Genomic DNA, 25928 nt, shown 5'->3' with positions numbered 1-25928 from the left:
TATGAAGTAACTGTGGAGAGAAAAAAATTGCATACAATATATTAATAAGTATATAAAAACATTAAAATATGCTGCTTTTTTTAAATTCTGCTGGTTTGCGTCAAGAAATACAAGCCCAACAATCATAATAACATGTTTCCAGCTTTTAATGTAAGGTAGTTTGGCTCAGTACAAGGTTTATGTACCAGACCATTAAGTCTGAACTAGGACAGTCCCTGCAGTTTTAGTGGAATTTACAAAATGTGTGCAGGCTGGAGATCTGATTTAAAGAGCTTTATGCAAACCTCTGTACCTCACCTATAAAAGCACACTTAAATTACAGGTGAGAAATGGCTTTGAGAATATGTTCTCATACTAATATCAAAAGGGCATCACGTCACATAAGTTAGAAGATTCTACTTTGATGCAAAAGTATTGCAATACAGAGATTGTTTTTCTTTTTTAAGCAGTTTATGATTGTATTTTCACAAGTGTGTCTTGCATCAGAAGCAAAGGAGATGAGGTGTATTTATCTTACAGTCTATATCAGATGTGTATACTGAATATTGTTTCAGAGTGTGCCTCTGAATGCAGAACACCTTGCTCCAGATTGCTTTCAGATAGATGTGGGAACCAGCGTAAGGCTGCCCAGATAACAGTAGTTGGTCAGGGTTAAAGAAGACAAATAATTCAATGCCTTGGGTCTTATTTTTGTGAACAACATCGTGTTCTGTTACTCAGAACTTGAATTATATGCTTTTACTTTTTGGCAGTTGATGCAATTATAGAAATGTAAATAACACTTATTTTTTGCTTTGGAATAATAGAAGAATCAAGCAGACGTATGCTGGAGCCAATGAATAAGGTTTAGAATAGGGTTTTGGAACTCCTTATCAGAGTACTTCTCTTAAAAGCTGTTAGTAGCTACACACTCGCTGTGTATAAAACCTGCATACGCTGCTGCTTGTGTTATATACTGACATAGAATTGTGCCTAGATAAAAAGTTCTGTTCTCATCATAGTACTTGAAAGAATGTTCTTCCTGACCCCATTAAAATTATCCATGCTTTAAAGTGAGTACGATTGCTAATTAGCACAGTAGAACGTTTTTGAAAGCCATAGTTATATCTTAGCAAATGTATGATGTTGTGCATTGATTATAGCGTGTTGATGTAGTATGGACTTTACTCAGTGTGTTCAGAATCCCTGGGTAGTTCCTTTGGAGTATTTGGGGTATCAGTATTTCAGCTGCTCTGCTCTAATCTCAGCTCTTTTGACTTTTCATTGAAAGCATAGATATGAGAAAATGTTACAATGTTTTCTTTTAATAGGACTAAAGTCCTTTAACTTTATATGGCATGTTTGCAGTTATGTTCAGTCATGTCCATGACATGGAAGGAGCTGTGACTTCTGTCAGTTTTGTGGCATTAGCCTGCAAAGCCTGTTTTAACCTGATACATTACTGTAACAGAGGACCAGGTAGTTCTGGGTAGGAGAGAGATTCACCACCTGTGCCTTAGCTGTGTCATTATTCTTAGCAAAAATAGAAATATGTGATAGAGTGAGACTGGCAATTTTTTTCTTTATGAATGATCTGAAGTAATTACAGGTAAATATTCCAGGAAGTGTTATATTTTGTTAAAAAGGTATCAGGTAGCATTATTTTTTTAGTCCAGTGTCTTCCAAATAAGAAAAAATAAATAAAATATAATTATCTAAAAAGGTATTTACTTGAAAACTGTCAGTGTCCTGGTAACTCAAAAAAAATTTCTCAAAGAATATTAAAGAAATATAGCATATTTTAGCATAAGATGCTCATTATCATGTAAGTAGGCATCCTAATTTATTTTTTTCTTTGTGATACTATTGCATAAGGGATAGATAATGGTACAGTGATGTCTGCAAGATTGATTATGGTGGCATTATCTAACAGTCACTTTTCAACATAGTTATAGTGTTCCAATTTGCAAATTTTACGTACTAAAAAAAAAAAAAAAAAAATCAGTCTAGCAAGCTGCAAACTTTTAAAGAGTTTGAATCTGCCAAATTATAGCCACTTATTTTTGCCTCACATATTTTCAGCCTAGACCCACATAGGGGCTGCCAAACTTGTTTCTTTTCATTACCTGTTCTATGTCTGGCTCGAAGTTTAGATTTTAGAAAATGGAAAAAAGCTGTTTGTGAAATCACAAGGCTCTTGAGCTCTTAGTTTCCTCTTAGTATCAACGTTTATTTATTTAGGTTTGGGCTGGGTTTCAAAGGTTGAAATTGGAAACAGAGAAGGTGACTCTGAATACCATTTATCTGTATGTAAGCGAACATTCAATGTACATTTAATTTAAAAAATTGCTGTTTCCTACAAGAGGGAGATATTTTTCACATTGTTAAAACATTTTTAGAGGTCACTAGGTGGTCATGTCACCAGCAGGGAGTTTTTGTTTGGCAGGCTGCATTAGCAGTTAGTAACAAATGCCTCCCATGATTCTGTGTTCAAAAGGAGTTGCTTTGCAAGTAACAAATACTTACAACCTGAGAACTGAAGTATAAAAAGTAGTGACAGGGGAAAATGTTTGGAAATGTAAAACAGCATCTTTAGTGGCCAAATTGGAGTGTTTAGGGAGTTGAAGATTACATATCTACTTTATACTTCAGCTTGGAGTTTACAGAAGCAATAATATTTTCACTACTGCAGTTGTAAGTCTCATCATTTCTAGTTAGTAAAGAACTGTAAGTTTGCAGCTTACAGAAGTCCTTGGTTTGGGATGTAATTAACGTTTTCAGTATAATTGTCATCAGATCCTTCGTACTCCTTTTAATTTTTGTTTCCTGATTTTTGGTGGTATTTGCATACCTTATGAATGCCTATAAATATTCTGACTTAATTTTCTACAGATTTTAAATGTTTTAAAAATTAAGAAAGAATAAGGCTGCGTAACACCAAATGTGTACTGTGAGAGAATGGAAGCTGTGTTTGAGAGATTCTTCGTAAGCTCTTAACATGTTGTCCTTGTTGATGGAGACATGGTGTATAAACATTTGCTGGTGAAAGTATAATGAAAACGTTAGTATTTGGGAAGTAAAAGTACCGTGAGTTAGACTGATGATATCAGTCTGTTTTATATGTAATAAAATTAATTTATAAACAGATGTAGTAGCTGGACCAGTGATTTCTTCCTGTAACCACAGAGTTCACTTTTTCCTGATGAACATAACACAGAAATTCTGGTTATTCCAGAATATAATTTAAGCCCATATTATCCCACTTTGCAAAAGAAAATGGGGAAGGGTTCTAGAAGAAGATAATGCCCATGGTTATGCTAATCTGAAGCAGCTGCTTGACTTTCTTTCTTAGGACCGCACTAATTCACACCTAAGCTCTGACCCTGACACCTCTCCTGTTCCATTGCCAAAATCTCCACAATCCTTAGGCTTTACGCAGTCAGATGCCCTTGATAGGCTGGCTATATTCGTCATTTAAACTGACCATGTCTGAAGTGAGACCTTCTTTGTAGGAGAATGTCCGTTGGACACGTTGCCTGCCCAGCTGTGTTTTGCATGAGGTATACCTTCTATGGAAAGTCTGCGAGGGATGGACAAAGCCAGAACCAGGAAGAACTGGACACATGAGGTCTTTCCCTTTGGCATTTTAAAATACTTGTTTTCTTAAAACAGAGCTTTACACTTCTCAAAGGGAGCCTCTTGTTGATGGACAGTGCTGCAAGTATGAGAACCAAGAATACCTCTGAATATGGCAGGATGAGATCTGCATGTAATCCCATCAACTCACCTTTATACTTAACTTCCACAGGAAGGAAACTCTAGAATATGAGATAGAAGAGAGCTGCTGTGCCCTCTGATCCTGTGACCTTGTAAAAACTAGGCCTTTGGTCTGGATGAGCTGGAGAATAATGTGCACCAGCTGTGCAGTCTAGATGTAGCGTTGGGAACCAAGAGTCTTTGACAAAAAAAGGTGCTTGGAAAGGCACATTAGTCCAATTAATACCACATGGTGACCTTATGAGGACTAGCATCCTTGGGGTCCCTTTTCAGAATTAGACCTGGACCAAATCTAACAGCTGGAGTTTGTTTACACTAGAGGGTTGCTGTGGTTTAGTTAGCTCTACTATTGCTTGTCTGTATTGAATAGGAAAAGACCAGGCCTGGAATTCTCAATATCTCTATTTTATTATACACAGAAGACGCATTCTGATAATTTTTCTGGGGATTCCTGGCAGAAGCAATATGAAACTTATTGCTTCCCTCAAGCTCTGCTGTACTAGATTAGCCCATGTATTACTGTGGTTAAGGCTGGAGAAGATAGAGAAGTGTTATCTCGAGTCTATGGGTCAGCGGTATATCAAACAAAGAGCGAAGGACTTATGTTTCTTGTGTGTGGGTGCTACCTGTTTGCTCTAAAGCCTGCCAGCAAGCTCTCTTATTTCCTGTATTATTATGGGCATTCTGCTCAATCAGAAGATGTTGACTTTGTCTGACTCCTGAGAGTATGGTTATGTTTATTTTCATTATTGTGGGCTATAATCATGCTATACCTGGGAAGCTGTGACTTTGTGCTGGGCAGTGGCACAGTCTGTGACTAATGAGATTTACTTAAAATATTTTCTTGTGTAGTGTTTCCTAAAACTGATCTGAGCTGATTGGAATAAGCAATATTTACCCAGTCCAAGAGTTTTGTAGCCTTTTGTAGGATTTTCACCAGTTTAGTTTCTGTGCAAAGGGGATCTGTGGGGTATTTTGAATGTTTTCCAAAAACTTAATTTTTCTTTAATCATTAGGCTAAAGAGATTGCAGCTTCTTTATTTTAAGGTGATTAGTGTTAGATCCATCTTTAGAAAATGAAGGCCACAGCTTTTTAACTAGAAAATTGTATTAATGTCTTTAAGAAATCGCCAGTGAAGTGCCAGTGGTCATTGTTGGTAATCACTTTTTTGCTGACTTGGAAAAAGTCATAGTTGCTTGCAGCTCTGTTCTGTTACTTGAAAAACTAAGACCTGTCTTAACAATACAAATATATGCTTGGGTCCTTTGAGGAATTTAAACTGTTTCCTGAAAGGAGGTGGGGTCACAGTTGGAGTTCTGTCCGTCTTTCAACTCAGAGAATTGGTCGTTTTTAGGTACAACATTGAACTTTGGGAACTGTTTTCAGCTGAAATTGATGGTGGTTTGATTTATTCAGTTGACTGTCCTATGACAACCTGATGTTTAGTTACCAGATAATGACATAACCTAATGATGAGGTACTACAAAGAGTAAACCTGCTCTGCCAGGTAGGTTTTAGGTTTGTCCATTTGTGTATCAGCTGGCTGGAAATGAGCAGAGATTTCAGGCTAGCCAGCTTTCTGACTTAGTGACGGTGCTGGCACAGCTGCAGGATGTACAGTGGGTACAGATGAGCTGTGGGTACTGAGGTTACATGGAAGTGGCAGCATTACCCACTAAGAAAGAAGACAGGTGGCAACAGCTCAGGGTTGTGAATGGGAAGAATGTTAAGGTGGATCACTCAGTGGGGCATTACTCCTAAAGAGATTTTCAGTTGCAAAAAGATTGGCAGCTAATGATGTAGATTACAGTTGGATGGAAAGTCTTCAAAAATTACTATGTGTTCAGCATTCCAGGTCCAACAAAAATTCACTGGCTAACAACAGAAGATCTGATTATAACCATTAATAATCACATGTTGAAAAAACTGAGAAAATATCTATTAGCAGTTCCTCCGTGTGTTTTATACACTGTATCGATTGCAGAGCAGAACAAGTAATTTTCTCTATTTATACAGAGTGGCTGAGACAGTGGCTTAGAAAACAGAAGAGATTATTTATTTTGGAGGTATTGTCAGCATATGTGAAATTAAGTTCCCATACACTACACTGTTATACTTTTCACTTAGGTAGTCAGCACTGGTATGTTAAGTTCCTTGTTCTTCAACTCTCTTGCTTCAAGCTAGTCTGCTTCCTGTAAATGTGAACTGAATGTGTCAGACTTTATAAACATCATATGCACTCTATTCCTCCCAAACAATTGTAGCTGTTAGTGATTGTTCATTACAAAGTAACTTCCACTAATGTTCAGAAGCATGGAAGTAATTTGGGGAGAAATATACTTTGTTCTTTTGTATTTAAATAATACGACTCTCTGCCTTAAGGATAAGCTTAAGTCAACCTTAACTATGGAATCATGAGCAGTATTCACACAGTATAGTTTTAAAATGAGCAGAAGAGCCAAACCAATTATGCCTTTACCGGCTTTTTAGTACTTGAATGTAGTTTTTAATGTTTTAACTATTGTATTTGTTAGATATTTTTACATAGTGTTTCCTACTTTTAAAAAATACAGCAGTTCAGTATTAACCAAAGCATTGGTTTCTACTGTTAAATGAAAGGTTTTTGTAATGAATACAATAATAGCCTATATATGTTTCTCTTTTTGGAAGAATTAAGGCAGGCATAGATAAACTTTCTTAGCACTTGATACTGACATTAATTTTTCATTTTGTTTAATCTTCTGTTCCAGAAAGGATAATGTTGAATTCTCTCTTTCAGCATCTTTTTGGCAAGTTTTTGTGTAATTTTCTTATTTGAGGAAATATTATTCTAGCCAACTAACATGAATCTCATATGCTTTAAAATAGTTTCTGGAATACTGCAAATCTTTGTTGCATTTTGAGAGTGTGCATTTTCTTTTGTCATGGACAGTACATTCAAAAGCATAGCTACCTGCAGAGTTAAGTTGTCCTACTTAATTATTTCCCTTTTGCACAACAGGAAAAAAATCCTACACCTACTTTTGTATCTAGACTTTGATACGGTTGTTTCTGGCTTCTCTGAGCTGCTTAGGTGGTGTTATTTCCTACTACCTGTACAGAATCTCTGCTCATTGCAGAAATTAGCAGCTGTCATTTCATTTCTCATGGCAATGGCACTTACTTCTATTAGCATGCCTCCTTCTAATGGCAGCTCATCTTAAAATGGATTGTATTATTTGTATGAGTCACAGGGCCACCGGGATAGCAATTTAAGAGAGCATTTTCCATAGCAGCTACTTCTTAGGCTCTTTCTGTCACGATTCTTTCCAGATGTGCTGTTGATTCAGGTAATATTCAAAATCCTTCTTAGAAACATATTTTTCTGTTGCCTTGGATGCTAGAGCTCATCCAAAGTTATAGTAAGTGTACAATTTTGTACTTAGTTTAAAAAAAAAAAAAAATCATATCAACCATGGACAGGGAGAGGCCCCAGAAAGTGTCGTCCATTTGATCCTAAGCAAACTTTCTTTGTTTGAATTGGCTTGTTATTATATTTCCAAAAGTACTATTGATTTCTGTTACACTTACATTCCATTTCTTAGGTTTTGGAAGTAATTTATAGGTTTTGACTGTACCGTAGGCACTGTAGAAATATTTATTAATTGAAAAGTTCTTGCACATATACTTCTTGTAGGACTATCCCTGGGGAAATCTGATTGTATTAATTTACTAACTTAACTGTCTGAGTACTTTCCAGTTTTCAGTGTTGAAACCTGTATTGCTTTTGTTTCTGGGGTTGGGTTTGTTTGTTTTTTTTAACTAGAGTTTAAATTTGGTGGGATGAATTTTGTAATAATTGTTGAATGTCAGATTTGAAAAAGAAAATTCAAAATAGAAATTATTTACATTCTGCACAATGCTTCTATGCTATGAACTTTTTGTCTGTGTTAAAATTCATATCTACTATAGTATCTTCACCTCCTGTTTCCCAAGAAGGGTCATCTATCCTGATCTAAGCATCAGGGTTTCCAATAATAATCCATTTTGATTATTTCAATCCCTTCTGATTGTGTTTCTTTAATTATACAATTTATCTGCTGCTTTTGTGTTGCTCTTGTAATGTCTAGCACAGGTTTAAGTAGCTAGGCTGCCAAATACTAAGCCTTCTGTACTTTTTGTTGACTTCTTAAATAGTCCTTGAATATAAGGAAGACCTTAAACGTCACTTTACCCAGTGTTCTGCAACAAAACTGTGTATTTTTCTAAAATACAGCCATCAAAAGTGTGCAAAATAACATCTAGATAGTATTTTGAATTTGTATTTTTTAAAGTATTCTGATTTTTTTTTTAATTACTGATGGCTTTTCAGATTATTTCTCTATGTTTTTTGAAGCTCTACCTTAAAAATAGACTTTGCACACTGGACTCAACATTGTTTCTAACAGAAAAGTCATTTGTATCATCCCAATCAATGAAATGCAGTGAGGAGGGGAACTTTTAGGCCTTGAAAATGTTGCAAATACAATGAGGTGGGAGGGAAACATTGCTAATTCCTGTAGTTTTCCATAAGTTAAAAGCAGGAGGAGTGAAGAGAAAATGCTGCATTCTTCATTAGGAAGAAAAGATTTGTAAATATGCACAAGACCACTATGCACACTACTGTTACTCCGCTGTCACTTTGAAGATTACAGCAGTGCATTCATTGCCAACATATATGTGTCTAGCTGATGAGTAAACTCAGCTATGGATGGATCTCGGATCCTATGGTTGGTGGAGACATGACTGGATGGCTACACACGTAAGTGTCTGAAAGCCTAATGTCTTGTGACAGGGCCACAGCTTGGTCATAGTTTTAACATGAAATCTTATTTTTTTGTGGCCCCAAGCATTCCTCAAAGATGAGTGAAAATCTAGGAACGTCTCATAAGAAATTAAAAGATCTATATATAACTTCCCCCGCCCCCTGCAGAGACATGCCCCTTTTCCAGCTAACTCAGTGACTTTTGAATGGCAGCAAACTCTATCCAGTTCCCACTGGTTCCTCAGAAGTACTGTCCGTCCCCTGCCACCCCTGCTCATAATCTGGGTATCTTTGCAAGTTGCTAGCCCCTGCTGTGACATCATCCTGAGTCCTACCTTGCAGGCTTTGTAGCTTCTTCAGAAAAGGTCTTAATCCCCCCATTCCACAAAAGGATTCATCTCAGTCAGTTATTTTTAACAGATACTTGGGAATACCCAACTAGAACAGATACGTTGTAACATACACCTAGCTGATATCTACAGAGGGGAGTGATCTATGGACAGAGGGCATAGTAAAACATTGACAAGGAAGTAAAAGCAGTTCGGTTGACGTACTCAAGTAAGAATGAGTGCCATATCATCAAACAACTTTTCAGTAATCGGAGTAGTCCTATGGATAAACTAATTTTATTATGCATTTTTGCAGTAAAATTAGAAGTAACTTGATCTTAGCTCAAAAGAAGACTTTCTTTGCTTTCAGTAAAAGTCCTTCAGCTTTGGAAGTTTTCCTAAAGACTTTCAGAAATCTTAATCAGATCAACAGAGAGCTTCATGTGTTTGTTCTGTTAGTCTAGTATGATATGCAAGAAGTTAATTGTTTTTCAAGACTAAACATGCTACGTTTTTTTGTGGAACTGTCTTAAAATATCCAACTACTGTTATTTCTGTTGTGATGACTCCTTACTGCCATTCGTAGATCTGTCTTGCTGGGCACTATGCCTTCTCCCTCGTACAGTTTGGTGATACAGCTTGTGCCTCTTTTGTCTGCTTTCAGTAAGTCAGTATGAACTGTCTTCACTATGAGTCAGTGTGTATTATCTTAGAGCTCTAAGACTGTACATATGCCTTTTTTTAAAATGCTTCCTTCGTCTGAAACAAATTTTGAAACAGTTAACCCACCAAAGAAGATCAATGAGCAAACTTCTTTATGCAAAGTTGAATCATATGATGGTCTTCATGCTCCTGGCAATGCCTGTGAACAGCTCCATTAGCAGGGAAGTCATATAATTAAATAACATCATGTGGTATCCTATCTCTTTCATTCCCAATCTTTTAAGATACTAATTAGAGAAATATTTGCATGCTGTTGCCTAATTCCCCCTCTCCTTCCTTATAAAATATCTTGTGCTTGCTCTAGGCTTTCATTGTCTTTACTGATACTTTTGCATATTATAGTTATTATTATCATATGGTGTGTTTTGGGTGTGCGGTATTTTGGTGAAAATGGAGGTGGTTTTTTGCTAAGATAAAATGATGGAGGCAAGGTTTGAATAAATGTTCTCTGACAAAATGTCTTTACGCACTTAGGTCTTTCAACATCCCACACGTAAAGGAATGGTGGCCTGTTAGTTTTGAGAATAAATATCTTAATTATCGTCTTTACTCAGATGTTTGCCTACTTTTTTTTTTTTTTTTTTTTTTTTTTAAATGTAAACACAAATAACTAGTGGTATTAATAGTTGGGTTTCTGTGGCTTGAACATAAATACATATCCAATGGTTCCGCATATAATGAAATCCTCAGAAATTATATTCTGGAGCAGTATGTTTAAGTTTATTCTGTACCTAGCAATACCTTATCAACTAGGCACTTTTAGCAAAAACACTGTAGTTTTAAAAACAAAAAAAATGCTCAGTTTTGACAATTTATAAAATTTCCTGTATCTATGAAATAAAGCTATGTAACAGTTTTAACACATACTCATAGTGTAGCAATAATTAACGGATGTTTTCATGTTGATAACAGTAATGCTGATACTGACTTAACAAATCTAAATTAGAGTAATTAAAATATTAAAACTGTAACCTATTTGGGGTAGCCTGTGTTCAAAATTATAAGGAGTTCCTTAGTTTAAGCTAACATACAGAATTGTACTCTGACATATATTTGTGGCTAGTGGACATGGTTTACATAATCTCTGCCTGACACCCTATTTGGTAATGAGCATTTAAACTATGCCCTCAGATCAGTTATTAAATATGAATTATGCACCGCCAAGAGAGTGTATTTTGTTAATCATATGTATTTAGGCAATTTTCTTTCTTGAGATTGCCTTCTAATACACTGTAGGGTTCAAGACATACATTTTAATACACATTCATATTGATTTCTGTATGTTATTTCAAAACAGCACTAATTATTCCCTCTGTGATATACTTTAAAGTTCAATGTGATCTGCATTAGATTTTATGAGTTCTGTTACATATGTTATTCAAAGGGCAGCTGCTTGGAACTTTATGGAAGCTAGAGGGAGGACCTTAAGTTACTTCTTTCAAAATCAGACCAATCTTTTTCTTAAATTTCCATTGAAAAGTAAGTAAATAGATTTTTGTTATGTGTTTGCCAGCAGTATAATTTTGTTGATCAGCATTTCTTAGAGGTTGAAAGAAAGCTCTTTATCATAACATCTACTTTGTAACAAATGACCATTTGGAATATGTTGTCAACCCAAAATTAAGAACAGAATACAATTAGCAAAAGTTTATGTCTTCTTAATATTCTGTCTCTGTATCTTGGTTTTATATGTCTTTGACTAAAATATTTTGAATTCTCTGAAAATTCATTAAAGCAATAGTAACTCTTAATAGTAACTTTTCCCCAAGCTTAAACATTTATTTGGCAGTTCAAAAATGTTACTAAGAACTATATTCTAGAGATCAAACCATTCATCCTGCAAAGTACTTTTATCTTTGTCTTCTATAAACACAAAAAGTGGTGTTGAAGGATAAGGAGGCTGACAATGACAGATTACCTATAGTTTTGTTTTCCTGTTTAACTTAGGTGGACCCTGTGCAGTGCTATGTTCTGCTGTAACACAATCCCATGTGTTCAGATGCCATCGTTCTTGTTCTCAGCAGTCCCCATTTCTGTGCTGCATTTTGGTGTGGCACATAACAGGCAGAGGTATTTTAACCGAGCGCTGGCTGCATTCTGGTGGAGAATCCTACAAAGCCAAATGAACAATAGGATTGAATTCTAGTAAAAAGGTGCAAACCCACAGAAATAAGTGTCGTCTTCTAACTTCCTCACCTGTGTTTTGCAGCATGGTGAATTCTTTTTTTCTCCTCTGCATTTCTCACACAGTCTAAAGCTTGTTATATCTACTCATGTGAGAGTAATGCTGCCCGTTTGAATGAGATGATAATACAGTGGTTATTGAAGCATGATCTATGAAACTATGATGTAATTGCTTTCACAGATGAGTATATCTTTTCTGAGGGTCTCTGTTTTACTTATCTGTCATTTCTAAAACATAAATCATTGAGACATCAGAAGTGCAATGTTACAGGGCTTGAAAAAGTTCAGAGAATTCAGAGCAGTTGAGTACTTGAAAATTAGCCCACCCCAAAAGGTGGGTATGAAGTTTCTTTTTTACCTTTTAAAATTTCTCTCTGAGCTCGTACCTTTATACTAGATGATTTTTTTTTTTTTTTTTTCTTAAGAAAAGACGCATATGCACATTCCAAATTGCTGTTAAGGAGGAAAAAAGGGAATAATTTAAAACTGACAATCTAAAGTCAATACAGTTACGGTTGCTGGGGGGTATAGGAGGAGATGTGGTTATGGGAGTAAATGAAACGGGGACAAAGCACTGGGGCTCTTGGCGGGTAAAATAGAAGAAAAGGACAAATGGATAAGAAAGCTGCTTTTTCAAGAAACTCATCTGTGATTATTCAGAATCAGGTCCTCTCTTTTCTTTCTTTCCGTTTGCTCTGAAATTTCACGTTAGGGACAGCTGCTTCTTCCTGTTTTTCCTTAATCCTAACCTAATGAAACTATGCATCTAATACAGGTATAATATAGAGACGCTGTTCTCTGTCTCACAGTGTAAGCTTTCCTATTTCCTCCACACATGCTTCCAGCAGAAGGCTTGATCAGATGGCAAATTCAAGGTTTAATACTCAGGTAGTATGAGGAAGAGTGCTTGATGGTTTGGTCTGGTGGGCTGGGATGTGTAAAACTGGGCCCCCCGTCTTTCTGTCCCATAGTTAGTGGAGCAGTACTCCTTGATGCGTTTGGCCTGTGGAGCATCAGTAGTTCTCTGTGCTTGCAGTAAGGGCACCAGGCCAACCTGAACTGTTATTTCATGCTGTTTGTTCTTCTGAAAGGGATTGTTCTTTGAAAATGGTGCAAAATAATTGTTCATTTAAAAGAAGAAAGCTATAAATATGCTTCTGTAAAGCATATTTAGTCACATGATTGGAGAGACAAATATTCCGTCAGCCTCAGACATACAATTTTAGGATAATCATCTAAAATCAATAGTGACTGCATTTATGTGTTTGTGTCACACAGCTAGCTTAGGCTCACAACTCCGTTGTTGAATATACAGATTTTAAATTTCATGCTTGTGATCAGTATGTCTTGTTTTTAAAGAAAAAGCTTTAAAATGCCAATAATATTCTGAAGTTTATTTTCTAAGATGCATGAACATCCATAATGGATTAACAGCATGTTTTAACAAACCATTTATTTGCTTTAGGAGTGACAGAGAGAAGCTGTTTCAAACAGGATCTCTCATCACCGTCTATCTCTAGTCACCTCCTACTGAACTTAAGGTTGAATACTGGGGGTCATGAGGGAAAGAAAACAATAATTAAAGGGAAAAAGTTGATTGAGCTGTTTTTTTTTTTTTTTTTCTCCTTCAGTATGTTTAGCATGGAAGAAGCTGGCTGAGTACTCTACTGTATATCATTAGTTCAAACATTTCTGACTTGATTTAGATTTAATGGTAACATTTTAAGCTGCATTTCTGTATTTTGTGGAGAGTGGCTTAAGTAGGAAAGGCAGTAAAAGTTCTTGTTAGAAGGTCTTGTTTCTATAAATCTTAATCTTGGAATTCTGTTAGATTACAATTGGATTTTTTCTAGGAACTCACCCCACCTCCCAAAAAGTTGTCATGAGTTCTTTTATTAAAGCTCAGAAAATTATTCTTAGACTAACAGAGGTGGGGAGTAAAGCAGGATTGTTTACAGAGTTCACTTCTAAATTGACTGTGATAAGTGGCAATGCAATGTATTATGATTAGAGGTTTCTGGGAGACTCTTTAAGAAGGTTAACTGCAAGGCAGCTCTCAAAAGAAATCATTTATCTTGGTGGTCATCCTTCAGTGTTTTATACTACTGAGATTTTTTTGTGGGTGGTTAGAGCCATTTTTTGTGTTTTATTAGCTGTATCTTGAATACCTCCTACAAGCTGAATGACAGTTTAGGGTTATTAAATCTGTTCTTAGTACATTTTTTTATCCGTAGTTAATCTTGCCTAAATATATGCTAGTGAACAACCCTTTTTTCTCAATTGTTGCCCATATTTGTTAAAGAAATTATTCCATTTGACATTTGTTTAGGCTGCAGTTTGATAAAATACTGTATACAATATACTTTTTCAGTTTGGCATTCAACAGTGTCTTTCATGGATTTATTTCTTCTTGCATTATCTTATCTTCCCTTCTAGTGTGTTAAGGCTTCCTTTTTATATTAAATTTGAGGGTTTTTTGCTCCAAGACAGACACTTGCACAAACACATACTCTGTGACTGTGTTGCTAGAGATCTGTACGATTATGTATTTCAGGTGTTGGGTTACATTAATAATTGAGTTGCTTTGGTATCATCCACTTTCTATAATCCTATGTATGGTATTTTTCTTTAATTCAGATTGTTCTTTAAAACTACTGCCAGTGACTTTACTAAAAGATTTCTATGATTTTATCTTTTTGTTTGTCTAAAAGCTGTGTCTATTTCAGGTTAATAGTTGATAGATCCTCCAAGAAAATGACCTATGCTGTATGGAGTCATTTTGATCTGTAATTGCTGTCATGGAAATTTTCACAGAAAATTGTGTTACTCTTGCTTCTTATAGATGTAGCAATTTAAATGTAAAAGGTCTTTTCTTCCAGTTGTAGGAAGGCTAGCAAGCATATGATGGAGGCAGGTAAAACGTGACGTTAACTGCAAAGGCTACTGTCTGAAATGAGACACGGAGTAAATCAGCGTTAAAACATCAAATCATTGAATAATTGGGTTGCTGGTAGGGTCATGTGTTGGGGCAAGAGCAACTATACCCAGGTCATTTCAAACAGACCTTTGCCTAAATTGTTCAAAAAGACTTCCACTAGCAGTGGCCATCTTTCCACAGCAATTTCTTCCAGTACTCAATTGGTACTCATACTTACCTGCCGTTATCATTAGACCATGGCCAGCTATTAGGAGGAAAAAACCTGCAACTTTTTCTCCTGCTATTTATGCACACTGCTTCTTGTTCTGTGTGCTGTGGATGTGGAAAAAAATATTCTATTTCAATTTGACATAGCATTTTATGTTCTCATTATTGTGTTTCCACTCATAGACTATTTACTGTAATTTTTTCCAATGTCTTCTTGTCAATCATTTCTCTGACTGCTTTTGTTGCTCTCCCCTGAACATTCTCCACATTTTTCATGCAGAATCATATCCAAACTGGATTCAGTATTTCAGCTAAGATCTTCCTGAAGTCATGTAGATCAGAAGAATCTCTTCTGTCTTGCAGTCTATTTCTGTTTCTACTTCACAGTATGATGTTTGCATTTTTCACAACAGATCACTAATATGGAGTTCCTCCTTAGTTTTCTAGATGGTGTCTTTGGTTTGTCAAGATATTTTTATTCCTGTCTTCATAGCACTTGAAGATTCTCCCTCTTTCAAGTCTCACTGAAATGTAATAAGTAGATTTTCTAGTCTGTCATCCATATAGTTAATGAAAACATTATACACAGCAGAATCATGAATAGTTTAGGGTGGAATACCACTTGTGTAAATAAATTCATTCCTGGACATTAGGAATGAACTGTTCCTTTCATCTTTTCTTTTTCATTTTAATATGAAGGGACCTTAAGTATACTAAGATACTTGTGCAAGTTTATCAGTACTTCTCACTTGAATCATTGGTACCTTAAGGTACCTAATCTTGGAGCTGCAAGTGTGCTTATCAAAAGACTATTATATTCAGTCTTTGTGTTACGAAGACTAGCTTGGGGTAGTAGGTCACTGCAGAGTAGAATGCACTCAGGCTTTGCCAGGGCAGGAGAAGTTTCATGAGTTTTGCTTTTCCAGAGAAAAGTTCTCCCTCTCCTCGTAATAAGCAACCATATTATAGTGGAGGATCTAAGGATTAGGAACCCCAGGAATTACTTTATGTGTGTCAAAGGCAAATGTACTAATTACAAATGTGGAGTAAATGCTGTTAGATTTAACATGTGTTTTTTTAAATCTGAGAATTTGCCTAATTTTACCATGTACAGTTAGAGTGATTTTGCTTGGTGTTAAAAATACTACCCTGTTATTTGTGTAACAGATTAGTTTGCCAAAAAAAGAGGGGAAAAACTACTAATAGCAAAAAGGATTACTCTTTATAAATATTACTGTTAAAGAATGTAGTTTAATTCTGTGCTTTAATAAATTATTTTAAAATGTATTTTATTGCCATAATTTATTAAACAATAAGGAGACATTTTGGCTGCAAACAGTGATAACATCTCTATAGAACTGTATTTGGATAGTAATTTTTTTTCCTGACACACTAGATAATTAGAAATTATAAATAACGTTTGCACTCTTAAGCATGTTAGCTGGAGAGTATATGAGACTGTATGTTGTTCTTGGTGCTAGTTCAGGTCCTGATTTTCAAAAATTCTTGCACAGAAATGCATGGTAAGTTTCTAGCAGCAAAGGGGAAGTGTATTACTCACCTGAGTTTTAGATAGAGACCTTGCCACCTGTTTACATTTTTGAATGAAGCTTACTTCATGTTTGGAATGGAGGAAGGAATTATATCAGCTGTTTTGCTGGCATCTTAGCCTTGTTCCTAGTGGTCAGATAATCTCATTTCAAATGTTTCCTGCAGAAACGGTGATATTGATTTTCTAGCAGGGCCAGTGTGTAGCTAAAATAAATTGCTTCTGTTCATCAGATTTGGTTCTTCCAAAAGAAACTTGAAGTCTATCGACAGGCTAGCAGAGCAACTTTCGCAGATGTGGGTCAACCAGTGTGTGATATGTAATAAATGAGATATGATAATGTAAAGCTGCAGGTCTGTCCCCCCAGGCTGCTTTGTAAGTGCTTGGATCCCTTCACTTACAGTGCCTCAGCAGCATGGACAAGGTGTTTTTCAACCTGTCTCCCAGGGCCTTAGTGGAGGAACTGTAACTCTGGTAGTATACGAGGCTATGCAAAGGTAAAGGAGGCTGCTTTGATTCCTTTAGATGCCCTGTCACAATCAGCATCTTTATTTTTTGCTCTGTAAAATAACAATAAAAACTGTTGGGTGTGTCTGTCTTCCCTCTGTATTGAAGTAACTAATTAATAAGGATGTAAGCAGCCAACATATATCATTTGGTAGAATATACACTTCTGCTCTGCTGAACTCTTCTTAACCCAGATGCCTGGTTAAATGCCACTGGGTTATATATTTGAGGTTATTACTGTTCAGATTATCCCTGATAGTAGACACAGATAATACACTGACATACTCCAGGAGTATGCAAGTTTGCTCTGCCCACACTCTGAGAAGGCTGTATGTGAGTTGGTTCCAGTCTGGAAACCAACAGCATGTTGTGTGGCACTATGCCCAAGCTAAAACACCTTGTCTCTTTGATAAATGAGGCTTTACAGCTTCTGAACTGAAGCTGACTCACATTCAAGCTGCTTCAAGGTTACTGGGCATGTGAGTTTGCATTCAGCTGCCCATCTGTGTAGATGTATTCATCATTCCACATTGCTGTGGAAGGACTTCAGTAGAAATCCCCATCCTTATATTCTTGTGCAGTTGTCTCTCAACATTCGTAGGTGTAAGGCCTCCCAGCTCCACTTATATTTACTATAAAGATAAGAATTTAAAATATATTTGCAATATTTTTTTGGGGGGGGAGGTGGCAATTCAAAAAGGTATGTGCTGTGGGTTTGTTTCAAATCTTAGAGAATCTCAGCGGAGCACTTACCAAGCCATATGACAGCAGCTACTTCACATAACTATGAACCATTATTTCCTGGAAGTGTTTGGTATGAATCATTATTTCCTGGAGTTAAGTGTTTGGTTATGTATTTTCCCCAGTATTTTCCCAAGATAGAGGTGGTGTGCTGCATGGAATTATCCTGCAAGCCACAAGACAATAGAGAAAAAAAAAATTGTTAGCTTTCCCTTGCAAAAACTTTCTCATAACTTCTGATTGGCTTTCATATCCCCTCAACACCATTAGCTGAGAAAAAGTGTGCTAGGGTCTGCAAAATCTTGTAGTTTTGGGGCTGCAGAATCCAGAGTTCAGATTTTTCAAAGAGTGGTGACTGGCTGTCCTCTCCATGGAAGGTTTTATCTCATCTGCTACTTTAAAGTGGGGCTAGAGAGTGTTGCAGAGTTGAACAGTAATGACCACAAGAACGTGATCATTTTGGCTGGCTGTACAAAGAAGATGGATGTGAGTGAATCCCATTATCAAAGAAATGATACCAAATAATTCAGTAGTTCTGACTTCACTTAATCAGGTTTGTGTTTTCTGCCAAGGTTGAGGCAGTGAAATAATCTTGGAGGAGGAGTAAAATTTTGGTATAGCTTCATGTAGTTTTCAGGTCAGTTTGATATGTTTATTCTTTGTATGGCTTTTTACAGCTGTAATACGTGTAACGTAATTAAATAACATATATCATTGGAAACCTCATAGACGGCAAGTATTTACCATGAAAATTGCTATTAGATAAGCAGACATCTTATTGGGTCTGGCTGGGATGGAGTTAACTTACATAATTTAAGAATTAATCTAATATATTTTAAAACCTTGGAATTTCTGAGATGTAAATTTCTTTACCTGTTTTCATTCTGAGTGTGTTGCATTTGTGATGGTTATGACAATGTTTATCTTCAGATATTAAATAAGTATATATTTATACTGATAATTATAGTATAAACAGATTTATATTTTGCTGTTTACCAGAGGTGTCTACTATACAGCAATGATTACCATGAATTAAAGATTAAGATTCAGTCCCACTGGTGTTAATTGCAGACTGGGCAAATCTTGGTCCTACGTATCCTGAAAACCAGAGGAACATCGTGAAACCTTTTTATTTTTTTTAATAATGTTCAAAATAGCAACAAAATTGTGCTCGATACAAGTTAAAACTGGAAAATTTTCCTTGATACAAAACCATTGGAACATTGTCAAAACTTCTGACTAACCTTTCTTTGTAATTTTAATAGCCTACTATCAGACAACTGTAGAAGAACTAACCTATTCTTGTTTCATTTGTAAGAAGAATATTCTATCTAATAATGCAATATACTGTTTCTTTGGCTTTAAAGCCACAGAATACCTGTTGCTGTCACTTCCTTTTAGAAAGCTTATGTTATCACCTCAGGAAAAAAACCCACCACCTTTAGGGTTAGGACACATTTCTAAAACAGAAAAGTATAGAGTTCTATGCAAAAGGTACTGTGGTGAAAAAGCTGAAATTGTGTTACGTTTTTCTTTCAATTTGAGCCTGATGCTCAAAAAAGGGCATATTTAGATTTTATACGGTATGTAAATTCTCTGCTTTCTGCAAAATTAGAGGAATTCTTGAATACAGTAGCAAATCAGCTTTCTTCTAGTTCAGTACATTAAAAATTTAACATTTTAATGAAGATGTCATGGAATTGATATTGTATTCGAGCACAACACATCAAAGCACTGACAGTCTTTTACAAATTACTATGCAGCAAGTTTTATGCATTATTACGAAGTTTATAGAAAATAGATCTATATCTGATTTCACATTAGCATTATGGTTATGTGACCCTCTGATCTATTTTTTCTTTGATAACTGTTATTTGAAATAATTAATAGCTCTCATCTATAATTAAGACTGTTGGAGACTTATGGGATCCTCTTTTAAACATCATTTAATTGTGATTAGAATGAGGAAGACAGAATAATAAATGAGACTATTTAAGTGTGTGAATAAAATGCAACTGTTTATCTAAAATTGATCCATGTCTCATAACTTTGAGAGTAAAATAAATGGGTTGTTTTTGTTTGACTCCATCAGAAATATTGTCCTATAAATATTTACATTAATACATTAGGAACTTTGAAATAAAAGTGAAATAGCTTTCTTGACATTTTTGCTGGCAAGCAAAGGACTATGAGAATTCCAAACTTGTAGCTCACCTTGACTGTATGAGTTTCATGAGCTGTATTCTTACATTTATTAGCAGTTGGAGCCTAAGGTTAATTTATGACTCATTTATCCGTGTTTATTTTTTACTGATTGATCTTATATAGTCCTGGAAAAAGGCATAGGCCACAACATACTCTGTTCTAAAAGCTATTAAGTATTATATGCTTTTTTGTGGCTGATAAGTCATAGTCTGTCATGGAATGCATTGAAACATTAATATATTTCTGTTTAGGAAAATGGGGGACAGATTATGACCTTGCCAGTGTGAGCTTTTTAGAGTATAAAAAATAGTAAGATACGGCAAGATTTGTGCCTCCAACTGCGTGTTGTAAAAATCAGCTTTGTCATGTGTCCTTACAAACTATTTACAATATGCCCATGCTAGCTTCTATGTAATTTTATATGTTTCTGAATACTCTGTGTTTCTGTTTTCTTTATGGAGATTGAGGGCTCAAGATTCCAAAGGAAAAGGAATCAAGGAACTTCTTTTCTAGATGTTATGTTTTACTTCTAGAATTATAATTTTGTGGTGACGCATGAATAATAATAATGAATCCTTCAGAAAACATTCAAGTAAATGTGAGGAAGATGTTCAGAGGTTTCTGTATTGAGGTCTTGAGAGTACCAAATTAACAAGATAATATAAACATACATTTTATCTGTATCACTTTCTTTTTTTTTTTATTAAATCTGTATGATTTGGATAATTCACAACAGATTTATGTAAGATAATGTAGAATTCAGGAAAGTATATTTAAATAAATAAATACCATATTTAAATAAATAAATACCAAAAATATTTAAAAGCAAGCCATTTCACAGAAATAACTGTTAGATAGCATATTGTTGTAAAATACACTGAGGTAAATGTTTTATGAAATAGTAAATAATGAAAAATCTAAAAAGACAACATTTTGGCTAATTGGTTTATTCATGATTTGAATAGACTTGAAAATTTTTGCTACTTAAAGAGTGTTCAGAATGTGGTTGATTGTTCTATTGGTTAAAAGAAATATCTCATGTATTATGGTATAGTATTATATGCTCTGTTTTAATGAGAATATAAAAAAAAAATAATTTTATTTCATCAGACAGGAAGCTTTGCTTGCTGCAATTAGTGAAAAAGATGCAAACATTGCCTTGCTTGAACTGTCTGCTTCAAAGAAAAAGAAGACTCAAGAGGAAGTAATGGCTCTCAAACGAGAGAAGGACAGATTAGTACATCAGTTAAAGCAGCAGGTAGGGAGACATTAATTTTCATACTTTCATGGCAACAGAAAATTGGCATTATTTTCATTTGTACTATTTTATTCTAACCTCATATTGAAAGTCTTCAAGCCAGGTCTGACATGTGACAGCAGTTACAAAAGGTAGGAGGTGTTCAATGTAAGTGTTTATTGCTTCTCTATGGTTGTTCAGTATTTAGCTGCACGTTTGCTTGGCTCATATCATATGCAGCCAATACACTTTGTTTTCCCTCCTCATATAGCTTGCAACCTTCTTCGTTACGTGAGACAGAGGAGAGCAGATGCTCTTTGCCATAAAGCAAGATCTATCTGTTCTGTTGAATTTTCTAACCCTCTTCTGTTCAGTTATTTGCTTATCTGTTGTAAAATAATTGTGTTTTCAGAAGGTTTCAGGCTTTCTAAGAGGTTATCTGGAAATCATGATTATCCTTAAAATAAATTCTCAAATTAGTAGGAATCACCCTGTCTTCAACGCTGTAAGTCATTTGAGGTTTTAATAAAAAAACGTGTAGTTACAAACTCTAGAAATAGATTTTATCACAAGCAAATTTAATTTATCTTCTGCTTTATTTATGAGGAAAATAACTGTCCTAGACACAGTACACATATACCAGACACAGTATATAAGTCTCTTGGTCCAATTAAAATGATTAAAACTCTGCATACTGTGCAGTGGATACTCCCCCTGATTTTTGGAAGGTAATACTCATAGCCAGAAGAGGTGCTGTAGGCAAGAGGACAAAGGATGTTCAGATAACCTAGGTAGTAAAGACCTGTGCTGTGTGTCATGTATGTTGTTAAACACTTTCCTCTTTCAGAATAGGTGAAAAAGATGAGAAAGATGTTTTCAGACCATATCTGAAGGTGTCGTATCTGATGTTTTCCTTTGTGTGATATTACTAAACTCTGTGATTGTTGCTTGAAGAGGAGGAGAATACCATCAGCAAAATCATTCTGGTCTCCTTAGCCTGTCAAAGTTTGTCCCTTTGTCACTTTGACACAGTGGCACAGTGTGCCACTTTACAAATGAGCATGCCATGTTAGCGGTGTTTAGGACATACTGCACAGTCAATGTTATGATTCTTTCTTCTGAATCATGCATTACATACTGTAGAACTCCATGACTCAATAACAGAAAATGAAGGAAAACCCTTGCTGCTATGCTAAATTCCCAACAGCTCTGACCTCATAGATCTAATCATTATAGCTTTTTCCAACAGGTCTATAAAAATAGGAAACAGCCCCTGAGCAGGAACTTATCCACTCGTGATGCTGACTTCATTACAGACATTCCAGCCAAGTACCTGTGTTCCAGCCATGATGCGCTCATGTCTCAGGTCAGTCAGCTGGCCAGGAGACTCTTCACCCAAATTTTATATGCTAAATAGGCAGTTGTGCTTTATGCTTTTTAGTACTTCATCCCACTGTGCTGCAGGGGAGCAGATGATGTCACGTTCCAAATAATTCTAGTTTTTTTGTTTTGTTTTGCCTTGGGAAAGAGAAGGTTGTTATCTTCTCTTCTAGAGGTCTTTTTTCACGTTTATCTTTTGTTACTGAAGAGTAAATGAATACACCATTTTGTCATGTTCCACGATACCTGTCATGGAGATTTTTAAAATGTCCAGTAGAGGCATTGGCAAACAGGGAGGTTTTCTTGGTTTTTTTTTTTTTGTTTGTTTGTTTGGGTTGGGTTGGGGTTTTTTTTGTTTCTTTGTTTTAGTACCTTTAAGCTATCGCTGAAAAGTGTTCAAAACTTTCATAGCTTTCTTCGGAGTGAAGGAACAGCAAGATTGCTGGAGAGGCATTGTTTTGGATAACTTCAGTTAGAATTGTAACCAAATACTTCAAATGCCTCCATTATTTATAGTGATAAAGATCTTCAGTAAAGCTATTTAACTAGATTAAACTGATGCCAAAATAATCTCCCTGTTATCTCAGACACCACAAAAAAAAGAGACACCAGGAACAGGAATGTGGTTTAACTAGGTCACCACTTTATTACACTTGAGAATTATCTGATAATAGAGGTTGTAGAGATCATTCATACTTCTTTAATCCCTTTGGGGAGAACCACTGTCAACCCCCAAAGCTTTCACATGTGCATCCAACACAAAGGCTTGTTAGTGCTACTCTTTCTTGCTATGATTGTGCTGGCTGGGCGGGGGAGGTGACAGATTCCACAGTGTGTTATATATCCACCCTGTTCTTCAGTTTGAGACGTTGTCATCTCCAAATCTATTTCTGATACATTAGAACTTCAGTGAATGACCAGCTGCAGCATCAGGTTTTTTCTTATGGCCTTATTTGTCCCATCCACCATTTCCACAGCTGTTATACCACTGATGGAAATAACAAAAAAAAATCCAACTTCTCCAGCCTAATATGATCACAAAAGAAGATATATTTATAAATATTAGAAGATGACTCACTAGATAATACTAAACATTAGGTGTCCAAATCCAGTCCTGCTCTATCGTGTAGGAGGAATTTTTGCTTTGAGAGCCAAGATAACATGGTGGACAATGATAAAAATCTATATTCCCTTCATGTGTAGCCAGAGTAGCAAATGGATTTTTGATGCATCTACCTATCAGGGCTATGAAGATGATCAGGGGGGCTGGAGCACCTCTCCTATGAAGACAGGCTAAGAGTTGGGGTCAATCAGCCTGGAGAAGGGAAGGCTTGAGGCAGACCTTATAGCAGCCTCCCAGTACCTCAAGGGGCCTGCCAGAAAGCTGGAGAGGGACCTTTCACAAGGGCATGTAGTGATAGGACAAGGGGTAATGGCTTTCAACTGGAAGAGGGTCGATTCAGATTAGCTGTAAGCACAAAATCCTTCACTGTAAGTGCGGTGAGACACTGTCACAGTTTGCCCAGAGCAGCTGTGGATGCCCCATCCCTGGCAGTGCTCAAGGCCAGGCTGGATGAGGCCTGGAGCAACCTGGTGTTAGTGGGAGGTGTCCCAGCCCATGGCAGGGGAGTTTGAGCTAGATGATCTCTAAGGTCCCTTCCAACCCAAACCATTCTATGGAATTTGATCGTCTCTAAGGTCCCTTCCAACCCAAACCATTCTATGGTTCTGTGATCCAATCAAGCAGGAAGCCTTCTGTTCATGGCTACAGGAGGCTGAGAACTTACCAAGGCAGCAGGGCAAAGGATGAGAAATGCAGACCTTAAATAATCCAGTGCATTTCCTGCTACGTTGCTCCTCACAATGCTTCTCTGTCTTTCATAGTGATGGGAAAGCTTGGCTGCATATGAAGCACTGTGGCTGAAAATCCTACTAGCAGAGCAGCAGTAAGAGCAGGTTTTCCCTGTTCCGCAAAGAGGCATCAGCTGACAAAAGTAAATGTGTTACAGACAAACTCCTCCTTTCTCCTTCAGTGTCTGCAATTCAGATATTTATTCTGATATAGTTATATCCTAGAGGAAGTACTATTCTTGATTTGCACATCAAATATTGCATCTCCTGAACACAAAAACCACTGTTATATCTATTCTGTGTTGCTACAAAATTGCTACTATTGCAGGTGCATCAGTTTTATGAGATTTTTTCATTAAATGTAAAAGTATTTTCTACTGTTTCAGAAGAAAGTTGGTTTGCTCCACTTATTTCTGTCTTCTTTTTACAATTCCTGTGCTGCTACTTATATTCTCCAAATTTTGCTGAGAAGTGTTCTCTTCAGACCCAGACTTTCATTTCACTGTTGTGTTAGATCTGCAGAAAAAGAAGGGCAGTTGTTGAAGTTTAAAGCAGCAATTGATAGGGATTGTCTTTAAATGATGTAGCCAAGCTATTGGGAAATAATTTGTAATTATTTTAGAGGAATAACTGAAGTTAGAAATTTGCTTGAACACGATTTCACCTTGCCTAGAAATCTACATGCACTGTTGTAGATGTCAGCAAAACTCATATAGAAGCAACATTTTAGACTTTCTTTACATAATCTTATTACGTTTTCCTCATTATACTGCAGAGTTCATGTAATGATGCTGCAATTAAGCATCTAATTGCATCTGCTCTCTTTATCTCCTCCATGTCTCCCTAGAGCATTTTTTTTTCAAAGACTTCTCATTTTAGGAAAGCAGCAATAATTTGAAATTAGCCTTCAGCGAGGATGAGCTTTACCATTTGAAACAGAAAATATTATTTCAATCAAGTTTTATTTTGTGATCTTTATAGACAGGTGAATCACTTTGCCTAAATAAGCTGTTGTGAAACTTCAGCCCTCATACTGCATCATCATATATCTGATAGTTTGATCTGATTTTTGCTTTTGTTTGCAGTTTGGGGAGTTTCTTTCTGTCAGAAACTGAGTTTTTGTTTCTGCTGCTGTGTCTTTCAGTGGCATCCTAGACTTTCTCATGTAGTTAATAAACTCCAGTTCCATATTTCTAGCAATTCAAAATCATGTTATATTGTGGATTGTTACAATGGATAATACCTAAACAAAGCACAGAATTAGACTCCAAGCCTAGGATGCTAGTTTGCTATTGCAAAGTGATGGCTTCTTTGTCTGAGGTAGGATAGCTGTAGCTTGGAAAGTCCTCTGCCGATATGAAAAAGCAAGTGCAAATGGCTTTTTTGGAGAGAGCTACCAAGGCTGTTTCTTGAGAGAGAGAGAAGGAGAGGTATGTCTGTAAATTCATCAGTATCCAAGATTTCTGATTGTATACATGGAATACCCAGGAATATCATCTTTCAGGTGTCGCTGCCTTCCTCTGGAGAATCCTGTTGA

At 36.1% G+C, this 25928-nt stretch overlaps 1 protein-coding gene across 12 annotated transcripts in view; it reads left to right on the top strand.

Annotated features, from left to right (window-relative positions):
* ERC2 (ELKS/RAB6-interacting/CAST family member 2) overlaps nt 1-25928 on the top strand; it is a 481052-nt gene that overhangs the window by 364587 nt on the left and 90537 nt on the right. For 11 of the 12 annotated variants that reach the window (XM_080384963.1, XM_080384960.1, XM_080384958.1 and 8 more), the window contains one exon: nt 21034-21181. The exons of the other annotated variant lie outside the window; for it this stretch is intronic. In XM_080384963.1, the coding sequence (XP_080241089.1) occupies nt 21034-21181 (148 nt within the window). The remainder of the gene's footprint in view (nt 1-21033; nt 21182-25928) is intronic. 12 annotated transcript variants of the gene reach the window in all.

The sequence above is a fragment of the Falco punctatus genome, assembly GCF_963210335.1.
Source record: "Falco punctatus genome assembly, chromosome: 4".
Lineage (NCBI taxonomy): Eukaryota > Metazoa > Chordata > Aves > Falconiformes > Falconidae > Falco > Falco punctatus.
The sequence above is the reverse complement of the archived record's forward strand: the minus strand, read 5'-3'. Positions and strand labels throughout refer to the sequence as shown.